Genomic DNA, 19113 nt, shown 5'->3' on the forward strand with positions numbered 1-19113 from the left:
AGGAAATATGGCTGGATGGGCAATAAGATTGAGATATGGGGGTCTCAATGTGACCTGGGGCTTCAAAGAGATGTGGTTTGGGTCTGCTGAGGCCCCAGATGAGGCTTAAGACATGAACGATTGAATGCCAAGATGACCTATGGCATTAATGGTGTCCTGACAGATTTCCATCCGCTATACATTTCCCTTACACTTTGTACTTAAGGGCGAGTTTGGTTTTAACGCTGGCTAGAAATCACAACGCTCCACCTCCATCTAAGGACATAAACAGCACTCTTTTACTTGCTGTGAAGACACTGATGACAGCCATAATGTGTCTGCTTGTCCCACAGGACACTTAGCGCGGGACTGTCCCAATCACAAGACTAATTGTATAATTAGGCCAGCTCCACTGGGGACGGGGACCTTTCTGGCCCTTCACAGACATTTGCCATTGTAAATGACAGTATAGCTCACAAACCATCAACGCTTATCCATCTTAGTGACACCGGCCTTGAGAGATGGTGATATTTTATTAACATGACTGATAGTTCACCAAAAGGAAAAAAAGAAGTAAAACATAACCTGTAACTCTCACCTGGGGAATATTTATCACATAACGTGAGGTAATTATGCAGGTGCACTGTTCGCTTCTAACAGCTCCAGCACTTGCACATTTCATAGGCATTTGAACGGCATCGGATTGTGAGAAGACCAGCCTGCAAATTATGTATTCATCACTTCAGTGGGGAGGCTGCAGAGTGGTGCTTTTCTATCAGGAGTGTGTTGGTCCTGAGGAGAAATGCAAAGCCAGAATCACCCCCTCCCCTACACACACTACTACTACAGTTCTTATTTCCCTACTACAGCCCCTCCTTAGATTTTCAGCATCACCATGCGCGTCATTATCGTTGTCAAAAGTTGTACACAGAGTATGAACTCTCGGGGATGCGGGGCTGTGGCAGACCCTGCCGGGGGGGGAGCTAGAGGGGAGGAGCAGGAGGAGGTGGAGGAGGGTGACGCGCAGGTGTCGGTGCTTCAATTCTGACCGGCCGTGACGAGGTTAGGACACTTTTCTCCATCCAGGAGGGCCCCCATAGGCGCCCTCATTAAGCAGGCCCCTGTAGCACCGAGCGGCGTGAAGAGGCGAGGTCCGACTCCTCACTCTGAAAACCTACCGCTCTCACCTGGCCTCTGTCTGTCTCGTCACACTTCCAATGGGGAGAGCTCCCAATATGAATGATAATAAGCATAATGACGACCGTGCAGGTTGCTGGACGGTTGGAGTTGGTTAAGCAAGCGCCAATTTCGCGACGCCGTCTGAGATGTCATTTAAAGCAGCGCAATGCGCTGAGTAATCACTTAAAGAGTAAGCTGCACTGAGTCGCTGGTGGCTTTTTTCTTCTTCCGCAATAGAATGCGCTCAAATGACACTCCGAAATGTTTCTCATTTGTTAATTTGCAGCGCAGTCCCACACCAGCCCTCTCCTGCGTCATTTTATTTATGACGCACGTCGGAAAAGTTAAACGAATGAAGTTTCTTCAAACTTCCCCGCCGCACACTGTGACCGAGATCCAAAGGGCAAGTGGTGCTTCATTAACCGTATCCCCATTTACTTTAGATCCCCCCTGAGTCTCAGAGCGAGCGGATTAATGTCAATTACCTGTCATTTTTGCCACATCCACAATATGTTATACCGGCCTGCTTAGACGTAGCTCTGAATAAAATCCTCAGCAATGCATTCCCGCGACTTTTAAAAGAACGCATTTAATTTGTGGCGAGTTCATTTTGAAACTTTGATTTCGTTCATCTGAATTTTCAATTTTTATGATTATTTATTGTATTTTTATTAAGAATAGGCGGAAGTTTCTACTCCAGACCAGACTTAATGAATACTGGGGGAAAAGTAATTAATTCCAGAAGGTGCCGTAAAACCAGTCGTTTATTTGTGTTTGAGGTTTAAGGGGTTGGAGGCGGTGACGAAAAGCCAGGGCTGAATGTTATCTAGTTATTTTTTCATAACAGACACAGGCCTAATCTGCTTAAACAAAAAAGGGCAAATTAGGCACACTTTCGACGTCGATTAATGTTTCCTAAATCCCAATTAGCGGGCTGTTTGGATTACAAGTTTTCCCCATTTAGCGAGATAATAAAGAGACTCTAGATGTTTGGAGATTTATTCATTTTGTTTCAATAAACTATTCTTCGCTGACGCAGACGAATAACTGCCACCGGCTCAATAAACGTGATTTCCCTTTAAAGACCTAAATTAAAGGGCTGCTATGCATGATGACCGTACCGAACAAAAAGCCACAGGACCGGACAAAGAACACACCATCCAGCTCGAGGACCAATAAGGGGTTTCTTTCACTTTTCAATCACTTCTAGTCGTGCCCGGGATTAAGAGAGGGCTCTTGACTCTCTCTTTCACACAAAACCAAGAGTGCTTGTCAGCAACTCGAAGGGGAAAAAAAGAGGAGAATAATAGTGAGTCCAGGGTTATCGTGTTTAATTGGATTAGATGGTGTCATGTTGAAGTCCGGAGCATGACAAACAAGGGATAGACGGCAACACGACCGGGATAAATACAGCATTATTCCCACTTAACAGTTTTTTTTGTTGTTGTTGTTTTTAATTTTAAAAAGGAGGAGGAAGATAATTTGGTGAAGGCATTTTATTTGCTTTCTTATTTGGATAGAAAATTGCTTATACGTATCCAGTTCCTGAAAAGAGAGCATGTTTTGGCGTCTCTCTATAAAATGAAGTGAAACATGCTGAGGCTAAGAACTGTGGCACTGGAGAGGTTTATATTGTCGGGACTGTGTTGTCGGGTTTGCGCTGTGCTCATCTGTGCGTCAAGCAGCGGCAGCAATAACAAGGTGCGCGCAGCTGTGTGCGCAGGTGCAGGTGCGAGGCCTCCACCTGCTCAAAGAGAAGAGAGGAGTGGGAGGAAGGTCCACATCAGTGCGTGCTTTCTCCCTCCTCCTCATTTTCTGTTTTTGTCGAGATTGTAAAAATAAATAAATAAATAAAAATAGTGCAAATAATGCCGAATTCATGTCGTTGCGATTTGCTTTTATGACGCTTTTAAAACAGTTCATTGATTTTTTTTTTAACAAGGCAAAACCCTTGTATCGTTCTCCCATGCAAATTGTGAGCGCAGCAGAGAAGCACAACCCTTTTAACACGCCTTTAAACTTTTATCTCGGAAGAATAAAGTTGTTACAGCCTCTTATTCGTCAGTTATGCTCCATTTTAACAGTTCCGACTGTATTTTTGTTGTTGTTGTGCGTTTGTGTTTGTCTGCTCTGCTCCAAACCGTCATGTGTGACTCGACAAATGAAGCCAGTGTGAAGGCGTTTTTATAGAGGATGAGCAGATATTGATATTGCTCAGGTAAACAGAACAAAGGGACGGCGTGTAGAGAGCAGGATCACAGGATGCGCATCAGTGCCCAACCACAGCAGATATTTTGCCAGGAAAAAAGAAAGAAAGAAAATATTTTTTAAAAAAAGTTGCAAGGTTGTGAGGAAGCCGTAAATCTTTCTATAAATAAGTTTGTTTTCAACTTTTTTTAATCGCTATCAAGTCATAAATATATAACCCATCACACATTTGGAGATGATACCGACTCTTAGAGGCAGGTGTGATATTTGATGTCTGGCCCTCCTCTTTAAAGACCATACACACACACAAACACACAGACCCAATCGCTTAAACTTTCCACTGGTCTATCTTGCTGATGCATTCAGGGACATTGCAATAAAACAAACAAAAACCGAGTGGCTTTTTCCCCCTCAAAACTAAGCAGAATCGGTTTCATAGTTTATTCAGGTAAAATAGTCAAATATGAAGGTGATGTCTCATTAAGCCCACAGATGGGATATGAAAAAATACATATATACATTCTGACAGCACACGACAGCCTCCTGTTTGTACGCCTGCTCTAAAACTGCTTTTTTGTAATTCATCGGAAATTAAGTCGACTACAAAATAAGGAGCTATTGAAACGCATTATTCAGTAAAGTCAATAGACGAAATAAAAAAAGAGATACTAAAATGTGACGACAGATGGACATTTGAGAGGGGGGAAAAATAACTTTTTGAGACTTTTGAGCCCCTATAAGGAGTCTCATTACCATGCCACCCCTCTTCCCTCTCCTCCTCCCGGACACCCGTCCTTACTCCTGGCAACAGCAGACAAAGCGGGCCGATTTTACTGGTCTCCGTCGGGGCGGGCAGCCCCTTTGATCTGAGCCCGTTAAAAAGAAGTGAATCGAGGGGGAAGTTCGAGCAAGACAAAGCCTGGAGAAAGGTAAAGTCACCTAGATTTTTATTTTTTTTTTTAAACTTACCTTTAAAAATAATAAAATCTGACCATAATTTAACTTTTGAGGGCATCATTCCTAATTTGCTCTTAAGGCAAAGGCAAGCTCTAACGTCCAAAGGTTAGATCTTACCAGCCTGACATCTGTTAATAAACTGCACTATCTTCTTTCACTAAATGCAGATGACATTAAGCGGACATACCCCGGACATCCAAAAGAACCAAGAGGGCCTTCAGAGGCCTGCGCGGCTTTGGAGGCTTCAGCTCAATAGATACAGTTAAATCCCGCCCATCATCGTCAGGATGGGTCTTTAGCAGGTGGATAGAAACTAGAACTATATTTATACCCGTGAGGAGAATGAAGTGTCGACATTATTCGGCTTGCATTGGGAAGAAAAAAAGGTCATGAAAATTATATAATTTATGGAATAGTTTTAGACACACTGCATTTTTTAAAGGAAAGATTTATGGCACAATTTAAAAGTGAGAGGAAACTTGGGGTTTGATATCTCTCCTGATTTCCTCCCACGCCGTCCCATCCTCTCGGACTTCACTCGGTGACGGGGACACTCAGACAAAAGGTCTCCTCAAATGAAGTTAGTAATGGTCCACATGTGCCAGATGAATCACGCAGCACAGACAGGACCGCGATGAATTTCATATCACCCAAACGCAATGTTGGAAGGGGGGGGGGGGGAGAGAGCAGACGAAGAAGAGTGGACATGCCCCTGCCATCAGTGCGAGAAATTTAAAAGGTTCCGCCAAGAACGACTTAGTGAAGATTGTGTGGACGCTGCCAAGCAGGCAGACCATTCAGAATACAGCAGCTGATATTAAAAGAAAAAAGAGCCCTAAATCAAAGTAAAGGTAGAGCATTTCTGTGTGACTTGACACAACCTGCAGTTCAAATACATTTGCCACATTTTTACTCTTAAAAAAAAGAAAAGAAAAAACACCTGAAAATTGTATTTCTGCAAGACCATGATGATACCTAAAAAGAAAGTAATTTCTTTTTATTTAAAACCCCCTTTTTTTTAAAAAAAAAATTATAATTTATTTTTTGTATAAGCAGTCCGTGGTAAGGGATAACATTTTTGCGGGGTTGTGCGCCTGAGGGCAGTGATATAATGAAAATTAAGAAGCGACTGTAACAGGGCCGTCACAGTTGCGTAGAAACACGGCCCATCGCAGTCACTTTGAAAATGCCCTCATTTATTTAAAACAATATTACTAAATATTGAAACAGAGTTAATTATCGTAAACGAAATGTTTCTATATTGAGCAGCTGTGCACACCTTATTTTAAAGCCGTTTTTGCTAATAGCTTTACACTTCTCAAACTGTGCGCCAAGCGCAATAACGAGGTATTTTATTGCTTTAGAATAATCTTCTGCTGCAATTAGTTTGTCATATATTGTCATTACAAGTCTATTAAAACATCAAGTCATTATTTGGGCATCCCCGGGCTGGGGAATTAGAATAAAACTATCTTTGCCACACGGGTCCCATTTAGATTAATGGAAAAATATGTAAAACATTTCGTTTTAATTTTCTTCTGACAGTGTTTTGCATACATGCATTTTCTCCGCCTGCGCTGTCCCTCATTATTTATGAAAGCAATCTCGACCAACACATTACCGGGCTATGAAATACTGCTTGCAGCCTAATTGATTCCCGTCACAATTTTGTGAGGTTATAATCGTGTTAATTGTAATTTAATCTCTCTGGGAATACCGGAGAGATGTATTTAAATACAACAGTCGAGCGATCTGGGAAGATTTTATCAGTTCCACACATAATAGAAATGTCATGTAGAATTACACAGGCAGACAGGGATGCATTCCTCTAATCTACAGAGATGTCATCGTTCACTTTGCCTGCCTGCCCCCCCCCCCAATTTCCAAATGTTACCGAATTGGAAAGTCCTCTAAGTAAGTGAAAAGATACCATTTGTTTCACCTTTCAGTAGATGAGGAGGGGAGGGCGGGTGGTGGTGGTTGGGGGGAGATTAAAAAATACCCAATAAAAACAAGATCATTGGGCGGAAGGTAAACATGATATTATATGTGGCTCATTAACCTTCAGAGGGTGTTGTGCTCTTTTTTTTTTTTCAAAACATAAAGTGACCAAATCATTTCCTGATCAGCCACAGAAGAGCTGCCCTTTTTGCTTTGTCTCTGCATGATGCCATGTGCTGCTTCCTCTGCTCTGAAATCTGCCTTCCTGTCTGTGGGGACACCTGTTGGCACAGAGCAACTTGGAAAAGCCAGCTTGTCTCATCAGACTGGTCGCTCTGTCATTGCTTGACTCTCATTCTACTGTGCTCTAAACAGTTATTTTATTAATGGCGGCAATGCTAGAAAAAAACTAACTAAAACTTGACTAATCAAAATAATCAATGTATGTATTTAAAGTATACTAAATATTTCATTCATCTGCATACTTTCACATTAAAAGCAAGGTGTGTTTGCTGAATACATAATATAAAGTATACAGATGGAGGGAATATTTAAGACTCGGCATTATATAAAGTGCGGACTGACGCTGTCTAGACAGTCAATCATTCTATTCATTTGTTTTATCTTTATTTCTGCAACTTTTTAAAAAATTCTCACTCAGATCAAAAATGCATCAATAACAAAACACCTAAAGTTAAAATAAAGTACTTCAAAGTTTGATGAAAGTCTCCACTGAGTGATTTTGAAACAGAGTTACACCATAATCAAAGCTCATAATGCAATCCAGAGGTAAAAGAACGTGTCTCTTTTAATTACTACAGTTTTTGTCACAAGGATGAGCATAAAGATGCCCGAGATCTGTTCTGAATGACCTACAAAGCCTCGCAAAATAACTCTACCTAAGTAATATTTTGGGGAGGAGGTTTATTTAGTGGAAGTCAAACAGCAGCAGTGTTTTCCACCAATCTCACGGTATAATTTGGTTGACAACAAACAAACACACACACACACACACACACACACACACACACACGCGCGCACACACGCACACAAGCTGAAGGGGTGGGGGAAAAAATTATGTGGCCAAATGCCAAAGAGACAGCTTACTGTTAGGGTCTTTGGCTGGACCCAGGAGTGGCTTCGATCTTTTTGTCTGGGCCTGGCCTGGCACAGACACCAACCCTGCCCCAGACACAATAGATCATACAGTAAGAGATAGAGATAGAGAAAGAGAGATGGAGAGACAGAAAGTGGATGAGGTGGGGTAGGGGAGGTATGGCGCCTTTCATTACCATGGTCACCAATGGCACTATTAACCATTCAACACCCCCCCAATTATCCTCCTATCCACAGTCAGAGAGAGACAAAGCCCCAGTCCTGGTCTGCTGGAGCAACATGGCCACTAATCTGTCTCATTCTAACATCACACCCACTTCACTGTCTGTGCAAGTCAGACACGGACAAGCACTTCACAAAGCCCCTTTATGCTTCTGTTTGTGATGAGACAAACTTCTCTGCCTCGCTCGCTAACGAGTTCATCTTTATGTTTCGCTGTTTATAAGATTAAAGTTCCTTAGATGCCATTTTAATATCGGGTCACCTTAATCTCAAGATAAATGATTCATATAAAGAATACTGCTACCAGCTTGTGTACTTTTTTCGTCGAAGTTAATGGTGAGCCTGACGCCACACGCCTTCTCCATCAACACACAATCAACCACAGGCTCACAGCTGTCACAGAGAGAGCTGCATGCCATTACTAAGGAGAATGATACCAAAAAAAGCTAAATTTTGAGTTTATTCGCTTCCATCTGGGTTTTTCTTTTCTTTTCTTTTTTTAAAAGCAAGCAGGACTTTGATGTTTGTGAGTCAGACCCTGCGCAGGGGGCTGAGGCCTGACTTGAAGTCTGGGGCCCAATGAATAGATCCACAACAGTGGCTTGTTGTGTTTGTTTACCCTTTTGCCCAGCTGCCTGGACCGTGGAGATGGGAGAGCATTTATCGTGACCTAGGAGAAAGAGGAGGCATGGTCACACACACAGACACGCAGAAACACACACACACACACACACACACACACACACACACACACACACACACACACACACACTGCAGAGCATGCCAAGAAAGCTGCAAGGGCAATAGTCCTTGTGAGTTTTGAGAGGCAAATACTGTCGACACATGATAGTTGCAGAGTTGGTATTGCTGAAAACAATGTGAATTGGACCTCAGCAGCAAAATTAACAACAGTTTTTTTTATAAAGGGAAAAAAAAGCTACATAAATCAACCTTAATAAAAACAAAAATCCCAAATGAAATCCACAGTTTCCACACTTCATTTTTGTGAAGCAATGAGACGATGGCTGAAAAGTTTTTGAAATGTCACTTTAGCCACGAGACCAGCAGCCTTTCCAGTTTCCTTTGACCTCCACGTCCCAGATTAGTCGTGTGGTTCCTGCCATTTCTTCTCACCAGTTGTGTTATTTCCTTGGCACCGCGGCAGAGAGTGTTATTATATTCTGAGCCTGCTTCAGCGAGGGCATGTCTATCATGCTGCCGCGGAAGGTGAACGCACCCTGAACAGGTTTGCAACACAAGGGAGAACACAGAGAGAAACATGAGATCAGACGTGCCCAATAAAACGCATTTGATCCTGATTTGCATGACGAATGCTCGGAATGTCTGCCGTACAATATAACCCTCGAGTGTTATTTAAACTGACATTTAGCAGCAGACATATTAGTCAAGACAAAAAATCTGCAGAAAAAAAAACCTTTAGTCAAAATTGTTGTCAGTGGCTGGAGGTAAAGATTATGAAAGGCAAGCACCTGTCACATTGTAAGACAAAGGGACAAACCCTACTCACCATTCAAACCATTACGTACACACTCCCCTCTCACACACAGAAAGACACGTACACATGCATACACAGCAGAGGGATGGGTAAGATATGAATCCCTCGGGCGATGCTTAGTAGGAGCAGCCCTGGCAGTGAGAGAGGTGTAGGCAGATTGTGTATTACCTCAGCAGATAGACCACAGAGCTCAGCACACAGGATCCAACCATGCACTAAATTAGGAACAATAATATTGTACACTTAATTGGCCCAGCTCCCCCCACCCCTCCACCCTCCTATGTTGTCTCTGAGAGTCACCCAGGGGTGTACAGTACGTATTCTCTGGAACTACAGAGGTGTGTATCACAAAAATTGTGTATCACAAAAGATCGGTCTGAATGATAGAGCAGAGAAAGACCTCGGACCTGTCAACAGACAGTCGACACAGATATTTTACTGTCCTGGACACGACCATTTAAGGGGGAGGGATCACTTGAAATACTCTTGCATCATTTATAAAAAAGGTTTTCAGTCAGTGCATCTTCTGAATGATTCACAAAAAAATATTACTCTATAAAAGAATAAAAATGGAATTCAATTGTCGCTGCAGCTTGAATACAATTGCTAAAAAAAATTGATTAAGAGCCAATACTAAAAAACTAATAACCAAGAAGAATATACAGAGTCACTTTTTGTGTTAAAAAAAATTTGACATTTAAGGCAAATGACACACCCATCTATGGGGCTGATGAATTATAACAAATTAATAAAATCACCTTCACACTTACATTTTATCAGCTACGAGAAAAATTGTTAAGACATTTTAGACCAAAACACTGCCATCACAGTGAAACTCCACTGACTTTTCAAAGTCTGAAAAAAAAATGCAGTTTTACTTTTCGCAAAGGATGTTAACATTACCTTTCCCTCCTTCTGATGTTGGTCAAAAGCAGCAATGAGCTCTTTGGCCCACTGGACCCTCTCCTTGCTGGGGGAGAACTCTTCTTGCACAGCTTGGACCTGCCCTGGGTGGATAACCTGCTTACCTACGGAGAAACACACACACAAAAAGAAAATTAACTGTGCTAATTATAACAGCGGGGTTTCAGTGCCTTCAAATGAAACCAAAAGAAGAAGAAGAAGAAGAAGAAGAATGTGTTCGAAAAACAATGCTTTTACTTGTTGATATAGAAGTAATACAATTCGTGCACGACTAAAACCAAATAAAATGCTTATTTTCATGTGAACTGCTGCACAAAGATGATAGAAAAAGAAAAGCAGGCTGAGAATTAAGAAGGACTGAGGCCCAGAGGCAATGAGAGAGGAGAAGCAAGAGAGGATTGTATAGGTTTCCGAATGACGATAGTCAGGAAGATGAACGGGGCCAGACGATGCTGTGCATTATGACAGATAAAACATGTCTCCGCTCTGCTTGCAGCCCTGCTGTTAAGCAGAAATGTCACTAAATGCTTAGTAAGACTTCATTATGTGACAGAAGTCATCTAAAAAAAAAAAAACACACTTACTGATGAAAGAACAGTTTGTGAAAGAACAGTTTGTGAAAGCCTCTGTGGGCATACACGGGTAAGTAAATCACTGGAAAATGACAAGGAAAAACAAGGCTAAATAAGACAGTGCAATGTATATGAAGTGTTAATTTTATAACCATAGTGAAACAGTTAATAATCCAATGTCTGAATTGACACGTATCATTTTTCTATATTTAATTTTAGGATGCCATATGATCAGCAACCCTGGCTTCACAATGACACTGATCTTAAACAGAATCCCAACATGGATTTTCTTGCTCCATCTGCCACAATCCCCCCACCTTCCCCTCTCCCACTTCCTCTCAGTTAAATGTGGGTGAACGCCACAGACATAATCCCATGTACATTTGCAGATCAAACTTGTAGTGATAAGTTAAGGTTATGAAACGTCTGGGTGAGAACGGCGGCTCTGAGGCAGCCAGCAGGAACTCGACACTTTAGGGCTTAGCACTGTCGCCAACAACAAATCCTTCAAGGTGGCTGAGCGGGCGGGCGTGCTGCACGGGCTAAAAAAAAAAAAAAAAAAAAGGGGGGGGGGGGGGGGGGAATTCGGCCCAGGAGAGAGGAGGAAAGGCAAGGAGGGGAGACGAGGCGAGAGAGAGAAACCCTCTCTTCTCCTGCTCCACTCACCCTGGTTAACCCTAGACAAACCCGCAGAGCTCGCACAATCAACACGCCATCGTTAAAGGCTCGAACAATTACTTATGAGCCCACATAATTCATAAACTGCCATTTGTAATAAATAGACACCTTTCAGGAAAGTGTGCATATGACAAAACATGTTCAAAAACCCATTTTGTGTGTTTGTGTGTGTATTTGCGAACTGCCAGTGACTGCTGATGGGGTTTCAGTGTGTGAAGCAGAGATTGTGACAGCACATTTTCTGTTGAACAAACAGCCCGAGGACTCCCCAGGCCACTCTGGAGTTGTGTATGAATGTGTGCTTGTATGTCTGCAGGCTTGTGCGTGTGCGCATGTGTTTGTGCATATGCCTCTGCAACAGTTAGTCTGATTCATTTCAACATAAAAAAAAAGGTAGAAAGCAAATATTATGTGATAATTTTTCAGTGGAACATTGTGCCTGTATGTTTACCTTCTATCAGAAGTGAGGGAGGACGAGTGTGTGTGTGTGTGTGTGTGTACACACCCTTCTCTGCCACCTGTTTTACTTCTGGGCAGAAGACGGGGGCATGTTTCCACACAGAAAACCACCAGGTTTATAATACGGAAAGAGGGCGTCTATTTGCGTCAGTGTGAGAGTGTGTGTGGTTGTTTAGGACAAGGGGAGAATGACAGAGCGAAGAAGCAGACAAGGGTGACTCAGGTGCCCTCAGTTACAACCCATTGGTTCTCCTAAAATACATCAATCATGCCCTCCAGCCAATCCCGGCCTGCCATGTGGTGCTGGCATCTCATTGGAGGATTGCTATTTAGCAAAGTGCTCTCAAGCGAATGATGGGCAGGGTCCCAGAGATGGAAGTGAAATGTGGTCCCTAAGAGCAGAGAATTTGTGGAACAGTGCTGTTTCTGAGCAGCAAACATTTTCACAGGGATCACTGAGCCTTAACAGGAACCTGATTTATAGCGCATTAAAAAAAAAGTGCTAACAAAGTAAAGAGTGAACTGATAAAGAACTTAACGGATGATATTCCTCCCCAACATATATTTGCATAGGAGTTTGGCTTAATTTCTGCTAACCAGTAAACAGCAGCGAGTGTTTACGTTTGAACAGTGTGTTCCGTGCTCAGCACTAATGGGTGCTGTATGCGGCTTAGTTAGTGCCAAGGTCAATTACTGCACAGGTAGAAGCTTTTGGCTGCACCGCATTATTGCTTAAGCACACTCGGGCCAGTAATAGCTACTAACTAAGATTATACAGAGTGCCCATGGCTTGAAAGCCACTAATCCACTGCTTTAAACAGTTCTGCTCCATATCAAATCAAAAGCATTTATTTCTTCAAATGACTGTTTCTGTTAATTAGTTTTTAAAATGTTTGCTTCATGTAAACCACACTTCAGATTTCTTTTGATTCTCTGTTTGCTTGGAATCACGCCGACTCCAACAACTAAACAAAAACAGTATATTACACGTCTAATAATGGCATTAATGTGAGGAACCCCTGTACTAAACATAATATACATTCTGAGGGTTTCTGTATCAGACAACCAAAACCAAAAATTCAAAAGCAACAAAAGAAGCTCGACTCCAGACTGATTTGTTGATTTTAGGTGCAAGGTAACGTGTGTGTCGAGTAGATGTTCAGAAGAGTGTACAAAGGGATTTACGCTTTTTGTGCCAGTGCTTATTTTTTCTCCATCTTTTCCCAGTGTGATTGGCGACTAATGTCCGATGCTGTTCTGCTAAAATGATCTGAAACTGGGGCAAAAAAGCAAAAAAATAAATAAAAAAATCCTAGCCATTACAAAACCATGAAATTCAGTCATGTGTTGCCTTAGTTTATGTGGATCTACAACACAAGGGGGGATTTTAAAATCTAAAAAATGGTACAAAAATATCAAAGAATTATTTGCAGGATTGCAAGTACAGTGCCTGCAAAAACACACTGTGGGAACAGGTTGTCCTGCCTTCTGTGGTCTGTTGCAGGCAGTCTGCAGGGCTACACACACATACACACACATACACAAAAAGCATGACCTGGCTATAGACACACTATCACACACTAATAACTCCTTTTAATTATACATACTCAAGTGCACACACACCCATTCATACAGGCACAAAAGTGAGATCTTCATTGCAGTGTGCAATACAAGTATATAAATAACAAATGAAAAGCCAAAGGATGCTCTGTCACCTCCCACAGTGTTTCATGTAACATTTTAAAGCATTTATCAGCTGGTTCATTCCCCCATTCTCATTTGGAAGGAGACACGGGAGAAAAAAACAAAACAAAACAAAAACCCACATGTAACAGAGGGCAGAGGGAGTGAAAGCTGAACGGCCTGTATGCCGCTTGCAACAGGAAGTAAGGGATGCCCGTTGCCATGCTATATTCAGGAAGAGAAATTAAGAGCAACAGATGAGAACAATGTGAAGCAAATGCAGAAATCAGAGGTAAATCACAGTGACAGACGTGATGTCTCAAGTCAGGACTTGAAGGAACAAGGGCAGATTTCAGATAAAGAAACAAGAAACTTTACCTGTGAAGCCCATGAGAGCGCCTTCTCTGGCCTGCTGCCTCAGCCCCTCCACGTCTTTGTAGTCGATGTAGACCAGGTCAATAGCCTGTAGCCCAAAGGCTTTGGCAGTCACAACCACCCTCTGCCTTGCATAAAGGAGCTCCCTGGCATCCTTGGTCCGTGTGGCACCTTATGAAAAAAGTCCAAGGACACATGCACAGTTTGCCAGACAAGATCTCAAAGAGACGCTGTTGATCTGTAAGTAGGTGTAGGTTAGATAAAACGGTGATGGGCGATGAGCAGCAGGTATTACATAAAGTACACTGACACATCCTTTTATGTAATAAAAAAAAAAAATCAAGGTTTATTCTGTCATTTCCGATTCTTGCTGCCAAACAGTCAATTGGGATTATTAACCACTGGTCTCTGTGCTTCATTACCCATTAACTCTGTCCTTTAAAACAAACCTACTCATTGGGTTTAATGACAAGAAACAAAAACCAAAGAATAATCATTTAGACACAATGTCCTTTTTTACTCATGTGACCTGATTCAGTGAATTGGATCTTTGAGTTCCAGCACATTTACATTTATACATTTATAACTTAGGTATCCCACGTTTGTGAATCATCCCGTAATTCGACTGGAAAAAAACGTCTTTCCTGTTCCTGCAGTTCTGCAAATGTGTGTTCAAAATTGAGAAAATGTGACATGCATTATATTTTAAGACTAGCAACTAAGCTTGTGCATTTTACAGAAATTGATCTTCTCTGCCATGAATCCAGGATGAGAATAAGAGAATTTGGGGTCAGCAGTGGCAGAATGTGAAATAGCTACCTATGCTTGCACAGAAGTCATCAGAGCCAAACACCACGCCATCATGGTGCAGACCAACTTTAGGACCAAGCGAGCGAATTTCCTCACACACCGCCTGGAAAGAACAAACACCATCCTGATTGAGATGGGTTAAAGTAAAACAGACGAAAACAGGCTAAACTGTAACAAATGCTCCTAATTTTACACTCGTCATCACAAAACTATCCTATATACTCTTTCTGAAATCTTTAACATAAAGGTAATATAATAACACACATCATTTATCTCTCCCAATTACACTCCAAGCTTTCTTTCCTCAAGGACTCATATTATTATACCAGCCCACTAAAGGTGCCACCTGACACCTGGCTTGCAGCTCTTAAGGAAAAGTTGCATATCAAGCCTCCCTGCTATTTTACACAAGGTTTAATTTGTTAAGACTGAAGCAGTAAAGTTTTTAAAACCTGTGAAGTAACCTTAAATGTTTCCCGTTTTTTATTTAAATGATTAAATGTTTACATTTTTGCATATAACAGAACAGTAGTTTGTGTTAAGAAAATACGAATCACTAACACATCGTGGAGCTACTTTATTTTACTAAAGGAAAACGTTTTTCAAATTATATTTCATTGCTCTTCAAAAAAGATTTGAAAAAAAAATCAAACAACAACAAAAGCAAAGACTAATGGCTCCAATTATTACGGGGGAAAGTAAAACTTTAAAAAAGAAAGAAACCCTTTTGAATGCGATTGTCTGTGGCGAAGGCTGTGAAACAATATGAACATGTTTCCTGCTTTTGTTGGCCTCCAAATTAATTTCACCACTAGCTGTGCCACAGCGAGTTTTTTTTTCATGCTTGTAACCCTGGGTTCAGTCTGGGCAAAAAAAAAAGGAAAAAAATTACAGGGTGTTCTCAAGACAGCACACAGAGCCACCCCCTGCCATCAAAACACATACTTCCAACCACAGTCCCAGAATTAGGCTGAAGAACTAAAAGACAAATCAGAAGAAGCAATGACAGCTGGTTTCTCCCCAAATGCCCCAAACCGTGCCCTCTTTTCTCGTGTAGCTGAAGGTCGTGCTGTACTATTACCAAAAAAAAAAAATCACTTTGATGCTATCTGAAATATCATTAAGAACTTTTGCACTGTGACGATATTAAAATGGTTCTAATTAAAAAATGTCAGCGTGTCTGAAGAGGACAGACAGAGAGAGGGACACGCGACGGAGAGGTAGAAAAAAAAAGCCTCAAAAGGCTCATTTTGAGGGGGACAGTCTGAAAGCTTTGAATCCCTTTTATTTTAGACATGTGGAGTTCTCTGCTCACTGATGCAGTCTTTAATCTAAAGTGAACAATGGACAAACAGAAAAATGTCTTACGCATGCAGATTTTCTTTTCCTTTTCCTTTTTTTGTGTGTGGAGGGGCGAGATGTTGTTTGTAATTTACCTTAAAATTGAGCAGGCCCACAGCGGTTTCCACAAAGGTGATGAGGCGAATGGGTTCTGTCAGTGCCCATCCTTTCAAGTGGTGCTGAAACCTGTCAACAAACTAAGCACACGGGGACCATTTCATGCTCGTGCACTCATTAACAAAACCCACTGTTTCTGTGAAGCGAATGAAATAAACTCATTTGCTCTCGGTACCCTGTACAAGATACTACACAGGATATTTGTGCTTATTTGGAGGATTCGATACATGTCTTAACACTTACCATAGGAATATTGAATTTCCATATGTATAATCTTAAACCCAGTTACAATTTCTTGGATAATTTGTGAAGATTATTATTATTTATTTATTTATTTTTTTTTGGGGGGGGGGGGGACGTGTTCTACTGGATAACACTGGATGTTCCTCATCTACTCTGCTGCAACCCTCAGTGGACTTATCAACTCACTATTAGTTAAGCGAATGAGAAAACTCAACAGAAAGAGAAATCTGAGGCACAGAGCGATTGTGTGGCTGTGTGTGTGTGATTTTAAAAACTGGAAGGAAAAAAAAATATTCAGCAGTAACAATCGTAAATGATTTGACACATCTTTCAAAAGTCACTGTGGGATAAGACAGAGAAGGTGGAGAGAAAAAAAATCTTAATGTGCAAAAACTCACTTTTGATACAAATCTTGACACCTTTATTACTTGCACTGTTCCCATTTCGGTCCTTATTCAGAGGCACATCTATGAGGGTTCAAATAGCGCAGAGAGCAAGCACAGGAGAGCGGCAACAAAAGCAAGAGAAATGAAATATTTTACATTATCACCAGGGTTCCCCCCTTCGTCTGAAGTCTTCTGCTCTACCTTCTTTCAGAGGCTCTGCACAACTACAGAATGTGCTCCCCCGAGACTGTGTGCACACATGTAAATGTGCACACGCACGCCCCAGCACATGCACACACACACACACACAGCAAAACCAAAGAAGAAACAAAATACGGAAAAGGGGAGAAGAAACAAGATTTAGGATGTCTTTGAGTGTGTTTTACTGTGACATTATTCTGTTTTGCGTCCCTCCTCCGTGGCAGGGAACAGGGAGACTGGAGCAACAATCAGAGTGTGATGTGACATTTTGGTGAGGCCTTTATCCTGCACGACTCCTGCTAATATGCAAGCTCACCTAAGTAGGGCTTTAAAACCAAGTTTAATTCTTTGAAGACCAAAGCATTCCAATTTTTTCCAACAGACCAGTTCACAGCTAGCCCTGGACTGCCAGTGGGGTAGCCCAAATTCCTAAATCTATCATCTGGAAACACACAAAAGCCCCCTCCGTCAGATATTTCCTTTCAAAGCCAGACAAAAAAAAAAAAGACAAAAAAGAAGAGAGTGCAAAAGCTCAGAGTAGAAATGTCTACCTCCATGTCCCCCCCACCCTCCCCCCCATGCCGTTTTCTTCCTCTTTGACACACTGGGGGGAAAAAAAAGAAAGGACGGTTATAAATAACCTCAGGTACGGCGCTACTATTTTTCTAAACGAAGAGCAAAATAACCCCCACGCTCACACTCACCACTCTTGTTCTCAAAACTGAAAGAGTGGGCCTCCATTGAAGGATTTCAAAAAATAGGGGCAATTTTAATCATCTCTCCATTCAATCTCAGTTGGATAAATCATATCTGAGAGATTTGCATAAATACAAACCATCAAAGTCTTTTCATCTTCAAAGAGGTTTTCAAGACCCAATAGGCTTTGTACTGTAATCATCTGAGGTCACAACCCTGTGGGAGCAAGGTTGCTATGGCAACATAAAAACTAACGCTGGGGGCTTAGCATAATATCCCCCCCCCCCTCCTTCACAAACACAGGAAGGGGTGCGGGGGTCCGAGAGGGAGTGTGAAAAGAGGGTGTAGATAAACCTATTTCTGTGAAAGAGGAAACTAGATAGATATGGCCTGTTGTGGGGAAACCTATCTGATATTACACACGGAGATTACCACCAAAACGCTGCGCCATGCAAACCCTAACAAGGCTGAGTGGACTGTTTGGTTTCCACCAAAGGGAAACAAATGACAGCTCCACGCAGTACCGCCGGCTGAAAAGCCTCTGAGGCTTTCTGATTACATGTTTATGTCCTTCTGCTGTATTCTCCTCTTCAGCTATTATACACTTTAAGGGTCTGATTTACACTGCATACAAGAGGTACTACAGTCCTTGTTCACTGGTACTCAGATGGGTGCAGCAACCATTAGCTATCAATGGCTCTTAAAACTAGGTCCTGTTTAAAATGTTATTCCCCCCCAAAAATGGAAAAAAGAAGTAACTTTAAAAGAAGAAATAACACCTCTTCTCTTCATTCAAAGCCACGCTGCAAACAAGGCCTCTGATAATTTCGCCACCCAATCATGAAAAGAGAAGGAGGGGGAGATAGAGCTAGAGAAAGGAGGCTATAGTGGGACAAGTTTCAATTAATTTTCTTCAAAAGGGGGCCAGATTAAATGTTTCCGGCCAGCTGAAGTGTTCATTTCACAGAGGGGAAGCGGAGAAAGGGATGAGGGGAGGGGACAGGAGGAGGAGCAGAGGAGGAGGAGCGGGACAGGGTGCGATTCTTTTGGTCCCAGTGCACACCAAATAGTGTGGTGGGCAAAGAATGCACACGGCTCCGAAATCTTTGTGAGAATTGTATTCAAACAAAGGAGGGAGTTACGCCTGTTACAGCCCAATAAGGCCTGTCAGTCACACAAGGGCCGGAGGAGAGGAGAAAGACAGAGGAAAAGATTTCCACACAAAGAGAAACAAGCAAGTCCATCTTTTAGCGACAAATCAGTCTGGAGGTTCCTGAGCTAATATCAATAAAAAGGGAGGAAAATAAACAAGTGAGGGGATTTACTGCACTGCCTTACAAGAGTGGAGAAAATCAGACACTTGTTTACAACACAAGGAACACGAATGCGCACACAGACGCTCAAGAAAAGTACAAAGCGGCGAGAGAGTGAAAAAGTTGGGCGGGATGGGATAAAGATAAGACTCAGGTCCTCATCGAGTGCCACCAAGTTCACTTTGTCTAAGGGTACA

General features: G+C 42.0%; 1 protein-coding gene across 1 annotated transcript in view; it reads right to left on the reverse strand.

Annotated features, from left to right (window-relative positions):
* Nucleotides 1-6738: 6738 nt before the first annotated feature.
* Nucleotides 6739-19113, reverse strand: part of clybl (citrate lyase beta like) — a 67074-nt gene continuing 54699 nt past the window's right edge. The window contains exons 4-8 of the mRNA XM_006788158.3: nt 16056-16157; nt 14629-14722; nt 13813-13980; nt 10022-10146; nt 6739-8840 (exon numbers count right to left, since the gene is read on the reverse strand). Coding sequence (XP_006788221.1) covers nt 8745-8840; nt 10022-10146; nt 13813-13980; nt 14629-14722; nt 16056-16157 — 585 coding nt within the window. The 3' untranslated portion in view covers nt 6739-8744. The remainder of the gene's footprint in view (nt 8841-10021; nt 10147-13812; nt 13981-14628; nt 14723-16055; nt 16158-19113) is intronic.

Source organism: Neolamprologus brichardi, chromosome 16, assembly GCF_056152115.1.
Source record: "Neolamprologus brichardi isolate AB-2024 chromosome 16, ASM5615211v1, whole genome shotgun sequence".
In the NCBI taxonomy this organism is placed as follows: Eukaryota; Metazoa; Chordata; class Actinopteri; order Cichliformes; family Cichlidae; genus Neolamprologus; species Neolamprologus brichardi.